The following is a 23,382-nucleotide window of genomic DNA, read 5'->3' as shown; positions in this document are numbered from 1 at the left end:
CCAGGTTAGCAGAAGCAGTCTGAAGTCCAACACACTAGAGAGCACAATGATTTTTCAGTCCTCTGCATGTTTTTTTTTTTTTTTAGCATTAGTAGCCAGTGTATAAGTGACTTTTACTCCTCGTACAATGTAGGTTTGTTTTTATTCAGATAAGTGTACATACAGATATATGTTTATTTTTTCTAGTATTTGGAGCAAGGGCACCAATTACCGTATTTTTCGCCGTATAAGACGCACTTTTTCTTCCCCAAAACTGGGGGGGAAAAGTTGGTGCGTCATATACGGCGAATACACCCCTATCGCGGCGGTCCCTGCACCCATCAACGGCCGGGACCCACGGCTAATACAGGACATCACCGATCGCGGTGATGCCCTGTATTAACCCTTCAGACGCGGCGATCAAAGCTGACCGCCGCGTCTGAAGGGAAAGTGACACTAACCCTGCTGCACCGGGAGGGACCTTACCTGCCTCCTCGGTGTCTGCTCCATGCGGGATCCCCTGTATTGCCGGCGCTCTCCTTCGTCGCCATCAAGTCGCCCCGTCATCCAATAGGAGCGGCGTGCATAGCGACGTGATGGCGGCGACGGAGAGCGAGGATACCCGGCAGCAGAGACGTTCCGGAGCGACGGGGACACCCTGGGGACACAGTGACAGCGGTGGAGGGCGACATCCAGGGCAGTGGTGACGAGCGATGACAGGTCCGGAGCGGCGGGGACAGGTGAGTACAACATCCTATACCAGTGGTCTTCAACCTGCGGACCTCCAGATGTTGCAAAACTACAACTCCCGGCATGCCCGGTCAGCCAACGGCTGTCCGGACATGCTGGGAGTTGTAGTTTTGCAACATCTGGAGGTCGGCTGGTTGAAGATCACTGTGACCTTTACTTTACATGCTGGGAGTTGTAGTTTTGCAACATCTGGAGGTCGGCTGGTTGAAGATCACTGTGACCTTTACTTTACATATTCTAGATTTTCCTAATTTAAAATTGGGTGCGTCTTATATGCCGGAGCGTCCTATAGGGCGAAAAATACGGTAATTGTCAGTTCTGTTTCCCTGGAATGTGCACACGTCAGGTCAACTTGAGAAGGTATTGGTTTATCCTAGGATCTTTCTGTCTAATTGACAATGAAGAGCTGGGTGGTATGGTAGCAGAAAATGTATTTTGTGAATAAGTGCTGTTTTATGCAATGCTCCTATCTCTACTATTAGCTCTTAGTATAGTTTCTTCAAGGGATTTAGGATATGTTCACACATACTGTTTATGCCTTGGATTTGATGCTGCAGATTTTATGCCCAAAGCATAAAATCCACAGTACATGTAAACATTTCACGCCACAAAGCTTACCACCCTATGCCCTGCTATAGGAAATTATAGCACAACCAACCATAGTTTTATTCATTACGGGGAGCCAACCTGTGAAGACTCCTTACAGTAGGGCAAATCTATAACTGGACTGTATCTTCAGAGCAATACTCAAAGTGTTCACAAATTAACCTAGTCCTAAAGGGGTTTTCCAGGATTAGAAAAACAGAGCAGATTTCTTCCAAAAACAGCACTACACCTGCCCTCAGGTTGTGTGTGGTATTGCAGTTTAGTTCCATTAAAGTGAATGGAGCCAAGTTGTAATACCGCACACAACCTGAGGACAGGTGTAGTGCTGTTTTTGGAAGAAATCAGCTCTCTTTTCTAATCTTGGATCATGCCTTTAATCACCCCTAGAGACTCTCTAAACCTGTCTTCTACTAAACCTATTAAGGGGATTGTAACAAAAACTAAAGTTTGTGGAAACTGTCATTATTCTCTACCTTCAGAGACTGTATCTTGTATTGGCTTGCACATAGAAAACTTTAGTGAAGTTTTTGTTTACGGTTTAGGTTTACCACTGATACAATTGGTTTGCATTGAACACCACAGGCACATGTGCACCCAAGAACCACCACCACAGAGTGCCCCAGAAACAAGGACTCTTCTTATAAGTGCAGACTTCTATTGACAAAGAGTATTAAAGCCACAAGGAAGGATCCCAGGGTCCAGCTATGGCCCTTAAGCTACTGTGACACCATTGACTCTATCCTGAGTAATACAACTCCCAGCTGGCCCTACACCACATCTGCCCTTTTCCAGTATGCACTACACTCCTCCATAGGGCAGCATGTTATTTACAGGAGAGCAGCAGGATAGAAGGGTGTGGGGGATGGAGGAGCCCAGCTTCCTTATTTATGCACAACAAGGAACAAGTATATTACAGTGTACCTTTCAGAACACCTCCCCTCCCCCCAAAAATAAACTGTTATATGTTGCTCAGTACTTCATCCTGATCATGTACATCTAATTTTTGTGTCTACAACCTATTTTTGTCTCAGAATTATCTTTATTTACTTGCTATAATTGCTCAGTGAGGTTTCTCACTGGCTTCTGTGTCCCTCTCTTCTCCTCACTGTGATGACTCCTCCCCCTCCCTCACTCTGCTCTGACTCACAGCAGCTCTGCACCTGCCTGCAGCCCTGTCAATCACTCATGGTGTCCATGACATGACGATGACCACTGGACACTGCAGGACTGGTATGTGTCCCAGGAGGCAGGGGGACCCCTAGTGCCAGTTTTCTGTCTGGCTTTTCGGTATGAAATACTGAAAATTTTCTGATGAAAGCAATTGCAAAAAATATTGTTTTTGCATGCTTTATAACGTATCAAAAGTTATTGTGTCTGACAGTGCCCATTTAAAGGAAAGTATGTGATCAATTATTATCATTAATATACATTTCAGTAAATCACCTAAGAAATAGAAAACCCCATTAAGGTGGAATGATAGACTATACTGACAGTAAGAAAAGGTTCAGACAAGTAATATGGCAGCATTTTCTAGGAATCAATAAGGGAATTACTTCAGGACATTAGACACACAGTTTTGCCGGAATGTTTGCATTTAATATGGGAGTATAAAATGTTCCCATAATACAAGTACAAAAATTTTGATCCACATATCAGTTCCATGCACGCACTTATATCAGTTCCATGCACTTGCTTATATCAGTTCCATGCACTCACTTATATCAGTTCTATGCACTCACTTATATCAGTTCCATGCACTGTTTTATGAGATAGCCATACTGTGGGCACATAGGCCAAATAGTTCATATTTAACTAAACGTAATTAATCATTAATGAATTGAACTGCACTGAGTTCATGGAAATAGAGAGAACCTGCAGATAACAGACACACCAGGAATGATGTTGTACCTGACTGTGATTCAGCATATTATAGAGGCAGATGAAAACCAGAAGTGATAGCCTTTAACCCTTTGTACTTTGTCTTTATCTTTTCCCTAGAATAAATTAGTTTTTGTCTTCTTTAGAACAGAGCATCATAACCCCCATGCACTGGCATAAAGGCTCTGTCGGACTCTGTGTGAATGGAAATATTTTTCTCTAGGTGCAGTGATTCTATGGGTAAATATCTTCTCAAGGAGTCTGGTGGAGTCATCTTCTCATGCTGCACTGTTATGGGTATTGTCAGCACTTCCATAGACAATGAATGGAGTTGCCATTGATCAGGCGCATTGCTACTTTATTTAGCTGGGAGCCTTCGGAATCCCATTCTTGATATTGAAGGGGAACTCAGTGGTTAGCCCCCCAATCACAAAAGTTTTTATGATGGCAAAACCCTGTTAAAGGTAGATGTGCTGTTTAGTTGCACCAGGAATAGCAGTGCTACCATATTTTCTGCATTAACTAACCCCTCCCTGACATGTGACGTGAATGTAGGTCATAATTAGAGATGAGCGAATCGAATCTGACGAATCCGAATTCGTTACGAATTTCAGGAAAAATATGATTCGCAACAAATGCGAATATCGCCGCGATTCTATCGTGAATCGCTTCAATAAACTCCATTTAGTGCAGTCCAGGGCATCTAAAATGGCGGATCTACGTGTGAGGACACGGGGCAAGGAATCCTGGGAAGGCAGGAACAAGGGTAGGCGGGATGACCCTGAATCACATGCAGGATGCAGCCAGTCATCCCTGTGATGTCACAGCCCTATATAATCGGCAGCCATTTGCGGCCAGTCACTTCACCCTTTCACTGCAGAGAGAGAGATAGCGCTGTGTGTTACACAGAAAAGCTTTTTCATGCAGCGATTCACCTCCTAGTTAAGTCAGCATTCTGTTGCACAGAGAGAGGGACCGAGAGCAGTGTGTGTTTCACAGAAAAGCATTCTTACTGCAGCAATTCACCTCCCAGTCACTGTCTACAGCATTCTATTACAGATAGCAGTGTGTTGCACTGAAGAGCAGCAGTGTTTTAGCTCAAGCACAAATCCTGCCTAGAAGCACTGATAGGGAAGCGAGTGAGATTGAGAGAGAAAGTGTAATTTTGGGTGTAGTACACAGCGACTGTGTGCTGCAGCACTGGTGTGCACTGCTGGTGTTGTGCACAAATACTTTTTAAGCATACTGTATCGCATTTTTCTCCCCTCATAAGTGCATAGCAAATACGTACATCTAAGTGGTGTACTATTTTGTTCCTGTTAAAGTCTCAAGGGCCTAGATACTATGAAAGGACATGAAAAAGTACTCACTGGCTGGGGTTGTACACAAATACTTTTTTAAGCATACTGTAGTGCATTTTTCTGCCTTCATAAGTGCATAGCACATATGTACATCTATGTTGTGTACTATTTTGTTCCTGTTAAAAGAAAACTGTCAGCTTGCTCCCCCCCACACTAACCAGCGGCCGGCCGTTCAGCCGATATCTTCGTTTTTCCCTATATGCTAATTAAATGCTAACTGGCACAGACGGGGTACAGCCGTCACAGCCGCCGGCTGCAGCGCCACCCAGCTCATCAATATTCCTCCCCTCCCTCCGCCTCTCCCTCTTCATTACAGAGTGGGGAGAAAAGGGAGAGGTGGAGGGAGGGGAGGAATATTGATGAGCTGGGCGGTGCTGCAGCAAATTTTTCTGTCCTCATAAGTGTATACCACATACATACATCTAAGTGGTGTACAATTTTGTTCCTGTTCCTGCTACTGCCGCCATCTCAGTTGCTTGCGTAGTGACTGTCCAATTGTCCCCATTCAGCAGCTTGGTGACTTCTGGCTCTCGACCTTATTAGACTCTTACTTCCGGTACAAAATGGGGGTCTTTTTTACGCCCACTGAGAGGGAGGACAAACTCACCTGCTACAGAGACATCCTACGTAGTCAGTTGGTTGATGCCTATCTGTGCCATCATTCATCCTCTCGCAGGTCTTACACGGGGGGCCCTCTGTGTTCACCTTCCACTGCCATGGCTGCTGGGGAGGGGTGAGGTGGCAGTAGCAGTACCAGCTCCGTCAGCAGCAGCCTGAGTCTACAGTCGCAGATGAGTGCCTTTCTTCACCCGCATAGTGAAGCAACTCATCAGCAGCAGGTAGACCTGGAGCAGGACCTGAACCAGCAGGTGGGGGCATACCTTGACATGCCCATGCCAACACACCTTGAAGATCCGCTGGACTTCTGGGCATCCAAACTTGATAGTGTGCCATCAGAGTGGGTGTTTAGTGCGACGGGGGCCATAGTCACCCCAAGGAGAACTCATCTGTCCACGAAAAATGTGGAGAGTCTGAACTTTGTGAAGATGAATCAGGCATGGATCAGCCAGGATTTCCACCCACCAATGCCTGATGCATCAGAGTAGATTGACCATGGTGCCACACCAACACTTCACAAATATGGATAGTGCAAAACAGATTTAAGGCGCTGCTCCCCAGTTACAAACATTCCTCTGCATTAGACCTTTTTCACCCACTTTCGTCACTGGGTACTGGTATTGCCTCCCACCGCACCACTCTGTCACCGGTCACTTTCAGGACTCCTGATGCTGCTGCTGCCGCCACCTCTAGGCTGCCTCATTCTGGCACCATATGTTCTCCTCATGCTGCCGCCACCTCCAGGCTGTGTCATTCAGCCACCATATGGTCTCCTCATGCTGCTGCAAACTCCAGGCTTTGTCATTCAGCCACTATATGGTTTCCTCATGCTACTTGTACATTACTTAAACATTTTTAAGATAGCACTAGCTACCATAAAACTTTAATTTAAAATGTAACATTCATCTTTTAATCTTTGGGATTGTGAAGCCCTATTGTCTCCTCATGCTGTCGCCAACTATATGGTCTGCTCTTGCTGCCGCCAACTCCAGGCTGTGTCATTCAGCCACTATATGGTCTGCTCTTGCTGCCGCCAACTCCAGGCCAAGTCATTCAGCCACTATATGGTCTCCTCAAGCAGCCGCCAACTCCAGGTTGTGTCATTCAGTCACTATATGGTCTCCTCATGCTGCTGGGACATTACCTAAACATTTTTATGGTAGTACTAGCTACCATAAACCTTCAATTTAAAATTGAAAATTTAATTTTTTATCTTAGGGATTGTGAGGCCCTATGGTCTCCTCATGCTGCCGCCAACTCCAGGCCAAGTCATTCAGCCACTATATGGTCTCCTCATGCTGCTAGGACATTACCTAAACATTTTTATGTTAGCACTAGCTTCCATAAATCTTCAATTAAAATTTGAAAATCCATGTTTTAAATTTAGTGATTGTAAAGCCCTATGGTCTCCTCCACATGCTGCCGCCAACTCTAGGCTGTGTCATTCAGCCACTATATGGTCTCCTCATGCTGCCGCCACCTCTAGGCTCTGTCATTGTGCCACCATGTGACATGTGACTCCTTGTAACCACATATTTTATTATTAAATGTAAATTTCAAAAAAGATAACGATAACAATGAACCATAACTGATTAAATGAAACATTCGCACTTTCATAGTCAGGAGGGCACTGAGAGGTATGGGCTGGAACAGGTGGTATCTCGCCTAGTAGAGGACCGCCAGCTCATTGCTCACTGTTACGCCGAGCGCTCCGGGTCCCCGCTCCTCCCCGGAGCGCTCGCTTCACTCCCTCCGCTGCAGCGCTCCGGTCACGTCCTCTGACCCGGGGCGCTGCGATCCTGCTGCCAGCCGGGATGCGATTCGCGATGCGGGTAGCGCCCGCTCGCGATGCGCACCCCGGCTCCCCTACCTGACTCGCTCCCCGTCTGTTCTGTCCCGGCGCGCGCGGCCCCGCTCCCTAGGGCGCGCGCGCGCCGGGTCTCTGCGATTTAAAGGGCCACTGCGCCGCTGATTGGCGCAGTGGTTCCAATTAGGGTTTTCACCTGTGCACTTCCCTATATTACCTCACTTCCCTTGCACTCCCTTGCCGGATCTTGTTGCCTTAGTGCCAGTGAAAGCGTTCCTTGTGTGTTCCTTGCCTGTGTTTCCAGACCTTCTGCCGTTGCCCCTGACTACGATCCTTGCTGCCTGCCCCGACCTTCTGCTACGTCCGACCTTGCTTCTGCCTACTCCCTTGTACCGCGCCTATCTTCAGCAGCCAGAGAGGTGAGCCGTTGCTAGTGGATACGACCTGGTCACTACCGCCGCAGCAAGACCATCCCGCTTTGCGGCGGGCTCTGGTGAAAACCAGTAGTGGCTTAGAACCGGTCCACTAGCACGGTCCACGCCAATCCCTCTCTGGCACAGAGGGTCCACTACCTGCCAGCCGGCATCGTGACAGTAGATCCGGCCATGGATCCCGCTGAAGTTCCTCTGCCAGTTGTCGCTGACCTCACCACGGTGGTCGCCCAGCAGTCACAACAGATAGCGCAACAAGGCCAACAGCTGTCTCAACTGACCGTTATGCTACAACAGTTGCTACCACAGCTTCAGCAGTCATCTCCTCCGCCAGCTCCTGCACCTCCTCCGCAGCGAGTGGCCGCTCCTGGGATACGCTTATCCTTGCCGGATAAATTTGATGGGGACTCTAAGTTTTGCCGTGGCTTTCTTTCCCAATGTTCCCTGCATCTGGAGATGATGTCGGACCTGTTTCCCACTGAAAGGTCTAAGGTGGCTTTCGTAGTCAGTCTTCTGTCCGGAAAAGCCCTGTCATGGGCCACACCGCTCTGGGACCGCAATGACCCCGTCACTGCCTCTGTACACTCCTTCTTCTCGGAAATCCGAAGTGTCTTTGAGGAACCTGCCCGAGCCTCTTCTGCTGAGACTGCCCTGTTGAACCTGGTCCAGGGTAATTCTTCCGTTGGCGAGTATGCCGTACAATTCCGTACACTTGCTTCAGAATTGTCCTGGAATAATGAGGCCCTCTGCGCGACCTTCAAAAAAGGCCTATCCAGCAACATTAAAGATGTTCTGGCCGCACGAGAAATTCCTGCTAATCTACATGAACTTATTCACCTAGCCACTCGCATTGACATGCGTTTTTCTGAAAGGCGTCAGGAACTCCGCCAAGATATGGACTCTGTTCGCACGAGGCGTTTCGTCTCCTCGGCTCCTCTCTCCTCTGGTCCCCTGCAATCTGTTCCTGTGCCTCCCGCCGTGGAGGCTATGCAGGTTGACCGGTCTCGCCTGACACCTCAAGAGAGGACACGACGCCGTATGGAGAACCTCTGCCTGTACTGTGCTAGTACCGAACACTTCCTGAGGGATTGTCCTATCCGTCCTCCCCGCCTGGAAAGACGTACGCTGACTCCGCACAAAGGTGAGACAGTCCTTGATGTCTACTCTGCTTCTCCACGTCTTACTGTGCCTGTGCGGATGTCTGCCTCTGCCTTCTCCTTCTCTACAGTGGCCTTCTTGGACTCTGGATCTGCAGGAAATTTTATTTTGGCCTCTCTCGTCAACAGGTTCAACATCCCAGTGACCAGTCTCGCCAGACCCCTCTACATCAATTGTGTAAATAATGAAAGATTGGACTGTACCATACGTTTCCGCACGGAGCCCCTTCTTATGAGCATCGGATCTCATCATGAGAGGATTGAACTTTTGGTCCTCCCCAATTGCACCTCGGAGATTCTCCTTGGACTTCCCTGGCTTCAACTTCATTCCCCAACCCTGGATTGGTCCACTGGGGAGATCAAGAGTTGGGGGTCCTCTTGTTCCAAGAACTGTCTAAAACCGGTTCCCAGTAACCCTTGCCGTAACTCTGTGGTTCCTCCAGTAACCGGTCTCCCTAAGGCCTATATGGACTTCGCGGATGTTTTCTGCAAAAAACAAGCTGAGACTCTACCTCCTCACAGGCCTTATGATTGCCCTATCGACCTCCTCCCGGGTACTACTCCACCCCGGGGCAGAATTTATCCTCTCTCTGCCCCAGAGACTCTTGCCATGTCCGAATACGTCCAGGAGAATCTAAAAAAGGGCTTTATCCGTAAATCCTCCTCTCCTGCCGGAGCCGGATTTTTCTTTGTGTCCAAAAAAGATGGCTCCCTACGTCCTTGCATTGACTACCGCGGTCTTAATAAAATCACGGTTAAGAACCGCTACCCCTTACCCCTCATCTCTGAACTCTTTGATCGCCTCCAAGGTGCCCACATCTTCACTAAATTGGACTTAAGAGGCGCCTATAACCTCATCCGCATCAGAGAGGGGGACGAGTGGAAAACGGCATTTAACACCAGAGATGGACACTTTGAGTATCTGGTCATGCCCTTTGGACTGTGCAATGCCCCTGCCGTCTTCCAAGACTTTGTCAATGAAATTTTTCGTGATCTGTTATACTCCTGTGTTGTGGTATATCTGGACGATATCCTAATTTTTTCTGCCAATCTAGAAGAACACCGCCAGCATGTCCGTATGGTTCTTCAGAGACTTCGTGACAACCAACTCTATGCCAAAATTGAGAAATGTCTGTTTGAATGCCAATCTCTTCCTTTTCTAGGATATTTGGTCTCTGGCCAGGGACTACAGATGGATCCAGACAAACTCTCTGCCGTCTTAAATTGGCCACGCCCCTCCGGACTCCGTGCTATCCAACGCTTTTTGGGGTTCGCCAATTATTACAGGCAATTTATTCCACATTTTTCTACCATTGTGGCTCCTATCGTGGCTTTAACCAAAAAAAATGCTGATCCCAAGTCCTGGCCTCCTCAAGCAGAAGACTCCTTTAAACGACTCAAGTCTGCCTTTTCTTCGGCTCCCGTGCTCTCCAGACCTGACCCTTCCAAACCCTTCCTATTGGAGGTTGATGCCTCCTCAGTAGGAGCTGGAGCTGTTCTTCTACAAAAAAATTCTTCCGGGCATGCTGTCACTTGTGGTTTTTTCTCTAGGACCTTCTCTCCAGCGGAGAGGAACTACTCCATCGGGGATCGAGAGCTTCTAGCCATTAAATTAGCACTTGAGGAATGGAGGCATCTGCTGGAGGGATCAAGATTTCCTGTTATTATCTACACCGACCACAAGAACCTCTCCTACCTCCAGTCGGCCCAACGGCTGAATCCTCGCCAGGCCCGGTGGTCTCTGTTCTTTGCCCGATTTAATTTTGAGATTCACTTTCGTCCTGCCGATAAGAACATTAGGGCCGATGCTCTCTCTCGTTCCTCGGATGCCTCAGAAGTTGATCTCCCTCCGCAACACATCATTCCACCTGACTGCCTGATCTCCACTTCTCCTGCCTCCATCAGGCAGACTCCTCCAGGAAAGACCTTTGTTTCTCCACGCCAACGCCTCGGAATCCTCAAATGGGGTCACTCCTCCCATCTCGCAGGTCATGCGGGCATCAAGAAATCTGTGCAACTCATCTCCCGCTTCTATTGGTGGCCGACTCTGGAGACGGATGTTGGGGACTTTGTGCGAGCCTGCACTATCTGTGCCCGGGATAAGACTCCTCGCCAGAAGCCCGCTGGTTTTCTTCATCCTCTGCCTGTCCCCGAACAGCCTTGGTCTCTGATTGGTATGGATTTTATTACTGATTTACCCCCTTCCCGTGGCAACACCGTTATTTGGGTGGTCGTTGATCGATTCTCCAAAATGGCACATTTCATCCCTCTTCCTGGTCTTCCTTCTGCGCCTCAGTTGGCTAAACAATTTTTTGTACACATTTTTCGTCTTCACGGGTTGCCTACGCAGATTGTCTCGGATAGAGGGGTCCAATTCGTGTCTAAATTCTGGAGAGCTCTCTGTAAACAACTCAAGATTAAATTAAATTTTTCCTCTGCATATCATCCCCAGTCCAATGGACAAGTAGAAAGAATTAACCAGATCCTGGGTGATTATTTGCAACATTTTGTTTCCTCCCGCCAGGATGACTGGGCAGATCTCCTTCCATGGGCCGAATTCTCGTATAACTTCAGGGTCTCTGAATCTTCCTCCAAATCCCCATTTTTCGTGGTGTACGGCCGTCACCCTCTTCCCCCCCTCCCTACCCCCTTGCCCTCTGGTCTGCCCGCTGTGGATGAAATTTCTCGTGACCTTTCCATTATATGGAGAGAGACCCAAAATTCTCTCTTACAGGCTTCTTCACGCATGAAGAGGTTCGCGGATAAGAAAAGAAGAGCTCCCCCCGTTTTTTCCCCTGGAGACAAGGTATGGCTCTCCGCTAAATATGTCCGCTTCCGTGTCCCTAGCTACAAGTTGGGACCACGCTATCTTGGTCCTTTCAAAATTTTGTGTCAAATTAATCCTGTCTCTTATAAACTTCTTCTTCCTCCTTCTCTTCGTATCCCTAATGCCTTTCACGTCTCTCTTCTCAAACCACTCATCCTCAACCGTTTTTCTCCCAAATCTGTTCCTCCCACTCCTGTTTCCGGCTCCTCGGACGTCTTCTCGGTCAAGGAAATTTTGGCTGCCAAAAAGGTCAGAGGGAAAAATTTTTTTTTAGTAGACTGGGAGGGTTGTGGTCCTGAAGAGAGATCCTGGGAACCTGAGGACAACATCCTTGACAAAAGTCTGCTCCTCAGGTTCTCAGGCTCCAAGAAGAGGGGGAGACCCAAGGGGGGGGGTACTGTTACGCCGAGCGCTCCGGGTCCCCGCTCCTCCCCGGAGCGCTCGCTTCACTCCCTCCGCTGCAGCGCTCCGGTCACGTCCTCTGACCCGGGGCGCTGCGATCCTGCTGCCAGCCGGGATGCGATTCGCGATGCGGGTAGCGCCCGCTCGCGATGCGCACCCCGGCTCCCCTACCTGACTCGCTCCCCGTCTGTTCTGTCCCGGCGCGCGCGGCCCCGCTCCCTAGGGCGCGCGCGCGCCGGGTCTCTGCGATTTAAAGGGCCACTGCGCCGCTGATTGGCGCAGTGGTTCCAATTAGGGTTTTCACCTGTGCACTTCCCTATATTACCTCACTTCCCTTGCACTCCCTTGCCGGATCTTGTTGCCTTAGTGCCAGTGAAAGCGTTCCTTGTGTGTTCCTTGCCTGTGTTTCCAGACCTTCTGCCGTTGCCCCTGACTACGATCCTTGCTGCCTGCCCCGACCTTCTGCTACGTCCGACCTTGCTTCTGCCTACTCCCTTGTACCGCGCCTATCTTCAGCAGCCAGAGAGGTGAGCCGTTGCTAGTGGATACGACCTGGTCACTACCGCCGCAGCAAGACCATCCCGCTTTGCGGCGGGCTCTGGTGAAAACCAGTAGTGGCTTAGAACCGGTCCACTAGCACGGTCCACGCCAATCCCTCTCTGGCACAGAGGGTCCACTACCTGCCAGCCGGCATCGTGACACTCACCAGAATGGGTACTCAAAAATTTTAAATAAATTCTAATAAAATAAAATAAAAATGACATACAAATTCTCTGATGCCATATGGTCTCCCTGTTGCAACATCCCGACGCTCTGCGGCAGTGATTCTAATGCCTGTAATCTGCATGTCATACTGAATAACAGTATTATTTTACTAACACAGCACTCTCCCTATGCGTGTTAGGACAAGGCAAAGTGTTCTACACCCCTATTGAGGCTATATGGTTTCCTCATGCTTCCGCCACCTCCAAGCTGTGTCATTCAGCCACTATTCGTTCTCCTCATGCTGCCGCCACCTCCACACTGTGCCATTCAGCCACTATATGGTCTCCTCATACTGATTCCACCTCCAGGCTCTCTCATTGTGCTGCTCTGCGACAGTGATTCTAATAGCGATGCCTCTGATCTGCATGTCATACTGAATAACAGTATTATTTCACTAACCCAGCACACACCCTATGCGTGTTACAGCAAGGCAAAGTGTTCTAGACCCCTATTGAGGCTCTCTGTAGGCCAGAAATAGACGTTTTTAAGAGCAATTCGCCGCAAATAAATTTGGATCGAACCAAATTTTTTCGGAAAATTCAGCGAATTGGCCAAATCGAATTCTTCAAAAATTCACTAATCTCTAGTCATAATGCCAAGAACGTTGTCCGGAAAGGTCACAGGATCTAAGTCCAACAGGTACCAGCTGTGCCTTACAGCTGAAACCTGCTTGCAGATACCTTCATTCCAGACAGGTTAACCCCCTGGATTAGTCAATAGCGACTACAGAATGTAGTTGTTTTGATTGGATAACACAGGGGGCATCCATTGTCTAATCTCTCAGCTGTATAGTATACATTTAAAGGAACAGGTAAGTATGCACAAAAGTATACAATTCCTATAGGGAAGAATACAATATATAGATTTTTCTGTTACACTTTTGTTCCAATACCGATAAGGTGGTGCACACCAGATATAGCTGTAATCATAGAAAGTGAGGCCAAATTAGCAGAACTTTTTCTGTTCACTCTATAATCCAATCTACATGAGACAGCAGTCTTGAGAACATTGGGATATACTTGACATGGCAGACACTTTTTTACAGAATCTGCAGGAAGAGGGGCTAGGCTCAATGGGATCTCACTGCCAACAAAAGGTAATGTCTAATTTCTCAACAACACATCTTTCTGAAAACCTCAAACGTTAAGCACAGGCACTGTCAGAGTCCTAGAAAAAAGGGAAAAACAACTTTGTCTTGTGTAATACTTTATGGTACAAGGTGACTGTCCCCCAACATGTGACTGTCCCCAATAGAATTGGACTTTTTTATTTTTTATTTATTGAGATTTAAAGTGTGCCAGGAACACACTTATAGGGGTAGCATTGGATAGTGTGGGCTTTTATGTCGAGAGGATGCCGACCTAGGGTATCCAGATCTAGGACCTGTTACAATATTAGGAATGAGCAAGGAAAAAGACACAGCCTGACTATGGAACATGTCCCATTCATTCATTTGTGCATGTTTCTATTATTGTATCATTTACATACTTAGCTTCTTTGTAAATTCAGTTTAAGCCTTGTTCTGACTGACCAACCAACCGTAGGATTCGAGACTCTGTGAAGTACAGCAGATTTACTTATTTATTACTATTTTTTTTTTTTTAGACAAGTAAAGCTTATTGTGTTACATTTATTGGCCTTAATTATATTGTATTGTTTTTAAACTACAATGTATCATTTTATTTTGATGCTATACTGTGCACGTTGGCTCCACCAATATATATTCTGTCCCCAATACATTGCCTTTTTTCTCCCCTTAGACTTTATCTCATTGAGAAGATATTGGCCTTTTCTCTAAAGAAGACAAGGAGTTTTCTAGATGCCTTATAGTGGACATCAACACTGATGCTCTTATTCACTTCCATACCGAGTGAGTGCTCTCATTATGGTTACTTTCCTTTGTCATAAGCTATTGGTAGGTGGCTGCCTCCCTACTGAACAAATCCATGTAGTAAGTGCCACCTTGTAGGGATTTAGAGCTGTGTTTCAGAACAAATTAGCTCTTTCTTGTGAACATGAATGTTTTTATACTGGACCTATTAAAACAATTTACACGCTTGTCCTACAAAATCATATTACATTTCTCTAGTAGACTAAACAAAGCCTAACAATATTTCAATGGAATTCAATTAAAGCAAATGCTCTAGTGTGCAGATATTGTTTGTTATGACAAGAGCATTCACTTATAGTCGCTACTTCTTCACTGCCAGCGAGAAGAAAATCGTTTTAGGTGCAGAGATTCTTATTGACTTATTGAATCACATGTATAAGAGGAACTCTGGTGGAAGAGGGGGCTTAGAATGAGTTTTTTAAGGGTGTTCTGAGAAAGAAAATATAAAATATTTATAGTAGGCAGTGAGCAATGGGGAGCCAGGCACCATAGTAATGGCAGTAGTAAGGGATCAGGCAGGTTAGTATTTTATTTTTTATTTTTTTATTCACCATGTGCCCTTTAAAACAACTTGCTTTTCGTGGACAATTCCTTAAAGGGGAACTCAAGGTGGAAACAAGTGGAAAACAAATGTTTTCAAATCAACTGGTGCCAGAAAGTTAAACAGATTTGTAAATTACTTCTATTTCAGAATATTAATCCTTCCAGTACTTATCAGCTGCTGTATACTACAGAGAAAATTGTGCAGTTCTTTCCACTCTGACAACACTGCTCTCTGCTGCCACCTCTGTCTGTGTCAGGAACTGTCCAGATTAGAATCATATTCCCATAGAAAACCTTTCCTGCTCTGGACAGTTCCTGACACAGACAGAGGTGTCAGCAGAGAGCACTGTTGTCAGACAGAAAAGAACTTCACACATTTCTCTGTAGTATATCTGTAGTATACAGTAGCTGATAAGTACTGGAAGGGTTAAGATTTTTTAATAGAAGTGATTTACACATCTGTTTAACTTTCTGGCACCAGTTGATTTGGAAATATATTTTTCCCACCAGAGCACCCCTTTAAATGCTTGTCATCTACATATAACTGTCAATGTAATAAAAAAAAAAAAAAATTTTTACATTTTTCTTTAAAGTGAATATGATGCATCAAAATAACTTCTACTATGCCAGGTATCTAATATCTAGTTAGTATATCATTACTTTTTGTTTACAATTCTTTGATAATTTTTATATGAACTCACCCAATATATTGCTGTAAAAGTTGTTCCATTGCTTCCAAACCAGTAACTGCAACAGATCATGTACAAGATACAACATTACGTTTTGGACCCTTTCCGAGAAGCACATTTCCGCCTGGAGTTCAGAGGTAGCTGCAGGTACAAAAGAAGCAGGTGCCGGCACTTGTCCGCATAGTCTCTCAAACACAAAACCTGGCGAAAATCTGAGAGTATATACAAAAGGAGCGTGCAGCTTCTGAGCAAGTAGATCCCCACACGGGAGTACAGGGTCCGAGAGGACAATGTCATAGTTAGACAAGTGAAGTTTTGCCAAGAGCCTCTTGCTCTTTAATATCCCATTGCATATCTGCTCATGGATGTATGTTACATTTCTGGAGAGAGACCTCAGTGTGCTGTACATTCTCCAAATTGAGATTTCATGCCTGTCATACATCCAGAACTGAAGGAATTTTTCCCAAACTGCATTGAGTTCTTGAGCAGTAAACTTTACCTTGACCAATTCTATGTGAAGATTTGAGGATCCAGATGCCATCTGATGTTGCGAGGCGGTGTGGACAAGCATGGTGACATTATGTCCCCTGGACAGCAGTTCTTGAAGAATCGTCTTCAGGCTCATCAAGTGACTATTTTCTGCAGGCCACACCAGCACGTTCCCACAGTGAAAGCTCCCGGAGAGCAGCAGCTGAAGCAGACATGATTTAATGACGTACCGTAGCATCACCATGACACTACAATATTACACTGTAAGAACTGGAATCTGTAATCACAATACCGATAAGACTGGAGCTCCCCTGTATCTCAGATCATCAGATATTTATGATTCCAGGCAGGGCTAAGTGGTTTGTTGTTTAATGCAAGGCTTGAAGCGTATTTTGCAGAGGAGAAGAATTGGCTCAAGAGAAAATGTGATTATAGGAACAGAAAGCCAGAGCCACAGACATAGCTGATAGCAGAGAGATGCTGAGCGTCTGTTCTGGATTCAACACAGATTTCAGTGCGGATTCCATGCCAAAATCCATGTCAAATCCAATGACAATTCACATTCATTGCATGTGGTTGGGGTTCTGTAACCGCCTTCACATGTGCTGGAAAAAAATATCTGTGTAGATTTTTCTCCACACCAAGGAAAGAAAATCTTTGAGAAGCATTTATCATGCAGATTTGCCTCAGCCCGATAACCCAATTGAGTAGGCCTAGTTGTAGCGTGGATCTGTGACACAGCAAACTGCTCGTCTACAGCAAAAATCCAAGCCTGACACATTGGGATTCCTGTGGTTGGGTGTTATATGTTATATTAGTTCCTGCTAAGAACTCAGTCAAGGATGCAGTTCAAGCCTTGTCTAAAATCTGTGTACTGGAGGAAAGAAGTAAAATAGTATAGCCTGTAGGAGAAAGTTGAACAATAACTCATAGCTTTATACTTCAGGACCAAAGGGGACTTTTGGCCAGGCCTAGTACAGCGTGGACGTCACAGAAAACTGTTGCTAAAATTTAACTTTTACTTAATTGCATTAAAAAATACATAAAACTGTTAAAACCCAACCCTCTTGGGATCCAAAATCCCCAATACAAAATTCATGATACTATCACTATATATCATGCAAGTTGAGGTAGCTCCAGGTGTATATAGAATTGTGTTTAGTGTCTATATGATTCCTTGCAAAGGCTGCTTATACACAACGGTCTTAAAAATGAAAGACGTTATCCAGCATGAGGGACCTTTGGCTTTTGTACAATATGTAAAAAAAAAATAAACCTATACTTAACTCTAGTGGTCCTGTGGTGTCTCCAGTGTCCCACTCTTGTTCCCGCCCGAGATCCTGTCAGAAATCATAACACCTGCCCCCTCAGTCAATCACTGGCCAAGGCAGGACAAAATCCTTAGGCTGGCTAATATCTCTGTCTCGACACGTTTCCCCCACTATATTATGGGTTCATCACGAGACACCCATTACTTATTGTAGTATATGGAGAAGTAATAATACTATAAGGTTATAGATCTCTCAATATTGAAAAACTTTCTGTCAGATTATACAAGATAGAAGATATAATACCAGGATAAATATACAGTATAGATGTGCAACAGTATAGATATGGGTTTCAAAATGTCCATAGACAATACAACAAAATCAGAGGCAGAAATTACATATATCAGTAGTTAGATGGCTTAGTGTAGCTAAAAAGCCATGATAGGCACAGCATACATAATTTTCTATCACATAAGGATCTACCCAATGTGTTTCACTCATGGTTTCTGTTGCTACAAGGTCAAAAGATTGTCTGAGAGTACAGTGTTGCACCCATGTCACAGATCTACAGATCAGTACCCCGCAGTTGGATATTGCAGTACCTGTGAGGCAAGCAATGAACATCCCTGCCTTTGAACCGCATCTTGAAGCAGGCATGTGTGTGTAATCCCAGGTACGGAGAAATTGCCAGACATGTTGGTTTCAGGTAAACATAAGGTCAATTTATAAAAAAATAAAAATAAAAACAGTAGCAATAGTAATGACACCTTTCAGAGGTGCAGTCCCCTTCTTCAGATAGCAGAATGGCAGGTCACAGCTAAATAAAATACAAGAAGCTGCTTACTATAATCTACATTAAAGGACATATAATATGTAATAAACATAAAACTAACAATTTAGGCGAGCTAAGTACTAAATAATAATAATAAATGACAAGTGGTAATAACACATAGTAGTCAAACTTAAAACCAGAGTAGAGAGCATGGGGAGCATGAAGAAAGTCCGACTGGACCACTGAGGCTTGGTTCACAAACAGCAAATGTGTATCCAGAGTTTGCAAAGAGCAGTACACATATCTTGCAACCTAGGGGATTTTTGTGGAATGTATATCCATAACCAAGGTGAGCGGTTAAACTGCAACCTCGCTGTCTGCCATTGTTATTGAGGGTAATATACAAGGTTCTGTCCTCTGTCTTTTTTCTTTTATTTATACAGCATTACTAGACAAGCAGATATGATTTTCCTGCATCTGAGCTACACTGTAAGACAAGCATATGGAAAACCTCTTTCAATTCTGAAAATTTGAGTGTTTCATTTTTATATTGATAAAAATTACATGTTAAAGGGGTGCTCAGGGGAAGTTAATAAAAATGCCCCAATACCACCACAATACCTGTTCTGTGTCCCCTGTAGTTATCCATGTGATTTTGCTAGCTCCTGTGGCCCCTGTTGTCTCCTAAATATCATTTTTCCTTGCTTTCAGCCCAGACTACAACTTCCGGCAGTCAGTGTGGCAGTCTGTAATACTGCCAGACAAGTGCTTTTACTATCTGTGTGCATGCTGTGTTGTTGTACATGTCTTTTCTTTCAAACCATCCTTCCCCCAGCAATAAATCATGCTATGCTCTGAATGGCAGCAGTTAGTGATAAAATCTACAGCAGGAACAAAGCAGTGTTATGTGCTGAGGAGACTGGGCTTCTCTGGCAAGATTCTCACACAGGGAGAGGGAAGGGGGTGGTGTTTGTCTTGCAGGAGGGTGGGGGCTTGTCTCACTGAGAAGTTTGCACAGAGACAAGGTGGATCTGATAATGACGTCCTTCTCTCACTCCCTGCATGTAAGTGACAGCTGAAAGAGGGAAACTACACTATATAGCTAATGAATGATAATTAGAAAAATAGGTTGGTGAGGGAGAAAGGATGGGCTATGGGTTTAGTTCCCCGGAGTACCCCTTTAACTTTACTCTGCAGGTCAGTGAGATTATAGCAATACCCAATATGTATACTTTTTGTTGTATTTTGCTACATTTAAAAAATAAAACCTTTTTTTTAAATTTTTTTTTATTAATTACTGTGGAAGGCCATTTTTTTGCCAAGTAACATCATAATGGGGTAAGATGAAAATGTAATAGGAATTCTGGCACAGTGATTTAAATGATGTTTATATTTTTTATTTAATTTAATATAATAAATGAGAAAGGGTGCACAATCCACCTGTCGTCAGCAGTGTACACCAAGATTGCAGCTGATCAGCGCCCTGTGATTGTGTAGCCATCTAGCATCTGGCTAGATGCCACAACAGCTATAAACAGCAGTATCTAGGTAGTTAAACAACCACAACTGGAATTATTTTCAAGTCCGACAAGACCCTGCTTCTTACTTCTGGCCGACATTTGACCTATATGTAAGCCCGATGTTGGGAAATATTACTCAAAATGCTAAATGCTTTAGCTATGCCATCGTTTCAGAAATTGTGGAGCAATGCTTGAAAAAAAAAAAAACAATGAAACGCCACTAGAAACATGTGTAAAAAAAAAACATAATAAAAAAGATGTGAAAAACATAGGAGGAATGAGAGTAGACACAGCCTCCCATGGCCAAACAGATTTACTTTAATTACAAAATATATGTATGCTGGCTTGGAACATAAGGAGCAGGGCCGCCATCAGGGGGGTGCAACCCATACAATTGTATGGGGCCCGGACGTCCCTGGACCTTTTTTGCGATTGTCACTCACTGACCGCTGGGTGCGGACCGGGCCTCATTGTCCTGGGGGCCCGCACTATTAAATTACTTCTTTCTAGGGCGCAGGCCCCTTTTAGAGTAATGGCAGGGCCGGACAGGCCAGAGGCTGATGGGAGTAGAGACATCACGTGCCCCACGCAGGCATATACGTCCACTCCATTCACCTGACCTGTCCCTGCGTACGTCCCTGAGCGATCTCCAGCAGAGACAATCCTCAGTGACAGGAGCAGCAACCTCCGCTGCCTCACGCCGCTGCACCGATCCCCGGCGGCAGCAGGGTAGGTGAACTTGTGGGGGGGGGGGCGTGTTATGGGGGTGATGAGAGGTGCAGGGGGGTTATGGGGGTGATAAGAGTTGCGGGGGGGGGGGTGTTATGGGGGTGATGAGAGGTGCTGGGGGGGTTATGGGGGTGATGAGAAGTGCAGGGGGGTTATGGGGGTGATGAGAGGTGCAGGTTTTTTTATGGGGATGATGAGAGGTGCATTTTTTTTATGGGGGTGATGAGAGGTGCAGGGGGGTTATGAGGGTAATAAGAGATGCAGGGGGGGGGTTATGGGGGTGATAAGAGATGCAGGGGGGTGTTATGGGGGTGACAAGAGGTGCAGGGGGTTATGGGGGTGATGAGAGATGCAGGGGGGTTTATGGGGGTGATAAGAGGTACAGGGGGGTTATGGGGGTGATAAGAGGTGCAGAGGGGGTTATGGGGGTGATGAGAGGTGCAGGGGGGTTTATGGGGGTGATGAGAGGTACAGGGGGGCTATGGGGGTGATAATAGATCCATGGGGGTGTTATGGGGTGACAAGAGGTGCAGGGGGGTTATGGGGATGATAAAAGGTGCAGGGGGGGTAAAAGGGTAGTGATGAGGAGAGGTGCGGGGGGTTATAGTAGTGAGGAGGAGAGGTGCAGGGGTTTATAGTAGTGAGGAAGAGAGGTGCGGGGGGTTATAGTAGTGAGGAGGAGAGGTGCGGGGGGGGGGGTTATAGTAGTGATGAGGAGAGGTGCGGGAGGGGGGTTATAGTAGTGATGAGGAGAACATAAAATAAGAGATATAACTCCAAATCCACAGGAGCAGGAAGGGGGAGATCTGGTCAGGGTGCCTCAGATTCATGTGTACATTGCCACAGGTACAAAAATGGGTAAGCAGTGGGGAAATGCAGAAAAATGCCCAAGTAAATAAATCGGTAAGCCAGGAAAGGGTTAAGTCCTGGATAATAGCCCCATGATAAGGTGCATAGAAACTTAAATAGATTTCACCCGTAGAAAAAATAATGCAGGCTAAAACTTAAGACCCAACAAAAGTGAATGAAGTATAAACAGTAAATTACCTAGTGGAGAGGGTGAGAGAGCGTGAGACCAGACCGCCGTTTCACCAAGATAGACTTCTTCCAGGGCGTGTCCTTAGGTTAAATCGTGACTATGTTTATATACTAGTGTAACCAATCGGATGCCCGACATTGCACCCATGTGACCCGACTTGAAAACACGTCATAACGTGACGTCCATGACATCCCGTACACTAGGGTAAAAAGCAGCCGGGATGATGATACGGCTGCTTTTTTACCCTAGACCCTATATACTGTAAACTGGTCCATGGTAGACAACAAATGCATTTAAGTAACCTCAATAGACTTGAACAGTGATCATATAGGGGGACATAAATTTGATAAATTTGCCTCACATAAGCAAAAAACAATAACTCACTTCAGATCACCATTTTGTATGTTTCCTCCTTTCCTTTGCCACTTATCTGCACAAAAAGTCGCATTTTTGTAACTTGCAACATTTTGGAGGGTTTTTGTGAATTCTTTTTATGCCTTCCTACGACATTCGCACTTCATAAATTCAGGACCACTTCAAAGTGAAAACTAAGAGTTTCTTATGTAAGGCTGTTTGCTTCTTTATGTGTACCCAAAATAGTCACAAAAAAAGTGCTTAGGTGCATGTGCGACATTTTAAATGTAATGAGAAATCTCCCCCATGGTATTCAGATATCAGATACTAGTACTCCAAAGGTACTCCGCTGAGCAGACAACAGAATACAGTATGGATTATACACAACCACACATTGAATACATGTCAATGAAATCCAGGGACTTCCATTTTTACTCTTTGGGACTTGAAGCATTCACTTTCCTTTAATCTGCATCCATTATAACCATTATAACAAATTCACCTGGATTTGGATGCTATGACATGTATGGCCAATTGCTTCCGCCGCCCATTTCTTGTTCCTTCCCCTAATACTGTGCCTGCTGCTGCCCAAAGTGCCCCTATTACTGTACCTGCAGTACTGACCTATGCCCCCAAATACTATACTGGCAAAATAATGGTGTCTGAGAACACAGATAGGAATTCAGGGGCGGAAAAATAAAAATGCTGAGCCCCACAGTTTTTTTCTATGTAGACAACTGTATAGAAGTATAATATACCGTAATTTTTGCCGTATAAGACGCACTTTTTCTTCCCCAAAACTTATACGGTGAATACACACCTATTGCGGCGGTCCCTGCGGCCATCAACGGCCGGGATCCGCGGCTAATACAGGACATCACCGATCGCTGACCGCCACGTCTGAAGGGAAAGTGACACTAACTCAGCTGCTCAGTCGGGCTGTTCGGGACCGCCGCGGTGAAATAGCGGCGTCCCGAACAGCTTACAGGACACCGGGAGGGACCTTAGCTGCCTCCTCGGTGTCTGCTCCGTGCCGAGATCCCCTGCATGGCCAGCGCTCTCCTTCGACGTCATCACGTCGTCGCGCACGCAGTCCCGTCATCCAATAGGAGTGGCGTGCGGAGCGACGTGATGACGGCGACGGAGAGCGTGGATCCCGGGGAAGAAGACGTCTGGAGCATCGGGGACACCACGGGGACGCGGCGATAGCGATGGAGCGACATCCAGGGCAGCGGTGACGGGTCCGGAGCGGCGGGGACACGTGACTCCTACCTCCTATCCAGTGGTCTTCAACCTGCGGACTTCCAGATGTTGCAAAACTACAACTCCCAGCATGCCCGGACAGCCAACGGCTGTCCGGGTATGCTGGGAGTTGTAATTTTGCAACATCTGGAGGTCCGCAGGTTGAAGATCACTGTTGGGTTCAGAATCTTTTTTTTTCTAGATTTTGCACCTTTAAAATTGGGTGCGTCTTCTATGCCGGTGCGTCCTATAGGGCGAAAAATAT

General features: G+C 46.0%; 1 protein-coding gene across 2 annotated transcripts in view; it reads right to left on the bottom strand.

Moving 5' to 3' along the window:
* The window catches only part of LOC130363588 (UDP-glucuronosyltransferase 2B31-like), a 50,469-nt gene extending 33,838 nt beyond the window's left edge, over positions 1–16,631 (bottom strand). The window contains exon 1 of one of the 2 annotated variants that reach the window (XM_056568723.1): positions 16,282–16,631. In XM_056568723.1, coding sequence (XP_056424698.1) covers positions 16,282–16,437 — 156 coding nt within the window. In that variant the 5' untranslated portion in view covers positions 16,438–16,631. Of the gene's footprint in view, positions 1–15,716 lie in introns of both variants that reach the window. The other variant, XM_056568721.1, reaches the window with a different exon arrangement.
* Between the last annotated feature and the right edge of the window lie 6,751 nt (positions 16,632–23,382).

Source organism: Hyla sarda, chromosome 1, assembly GCF_029499605.1.
Source record: "Hyla sarda isolate aHylSar1 chromosome 1, aHylSar1.hap1, whole genome shotgun sequence".
Lineage (NCBI taxonomy): Eukaryota > Metazoa > Chordata > Amphibia > Anura > Hylidae > Hyla > Hyla sarda.
Note: the sequence above shows the minus strand (reverse complement) of the source record. Positions and strands in the feature narration are given on the sequence as shown.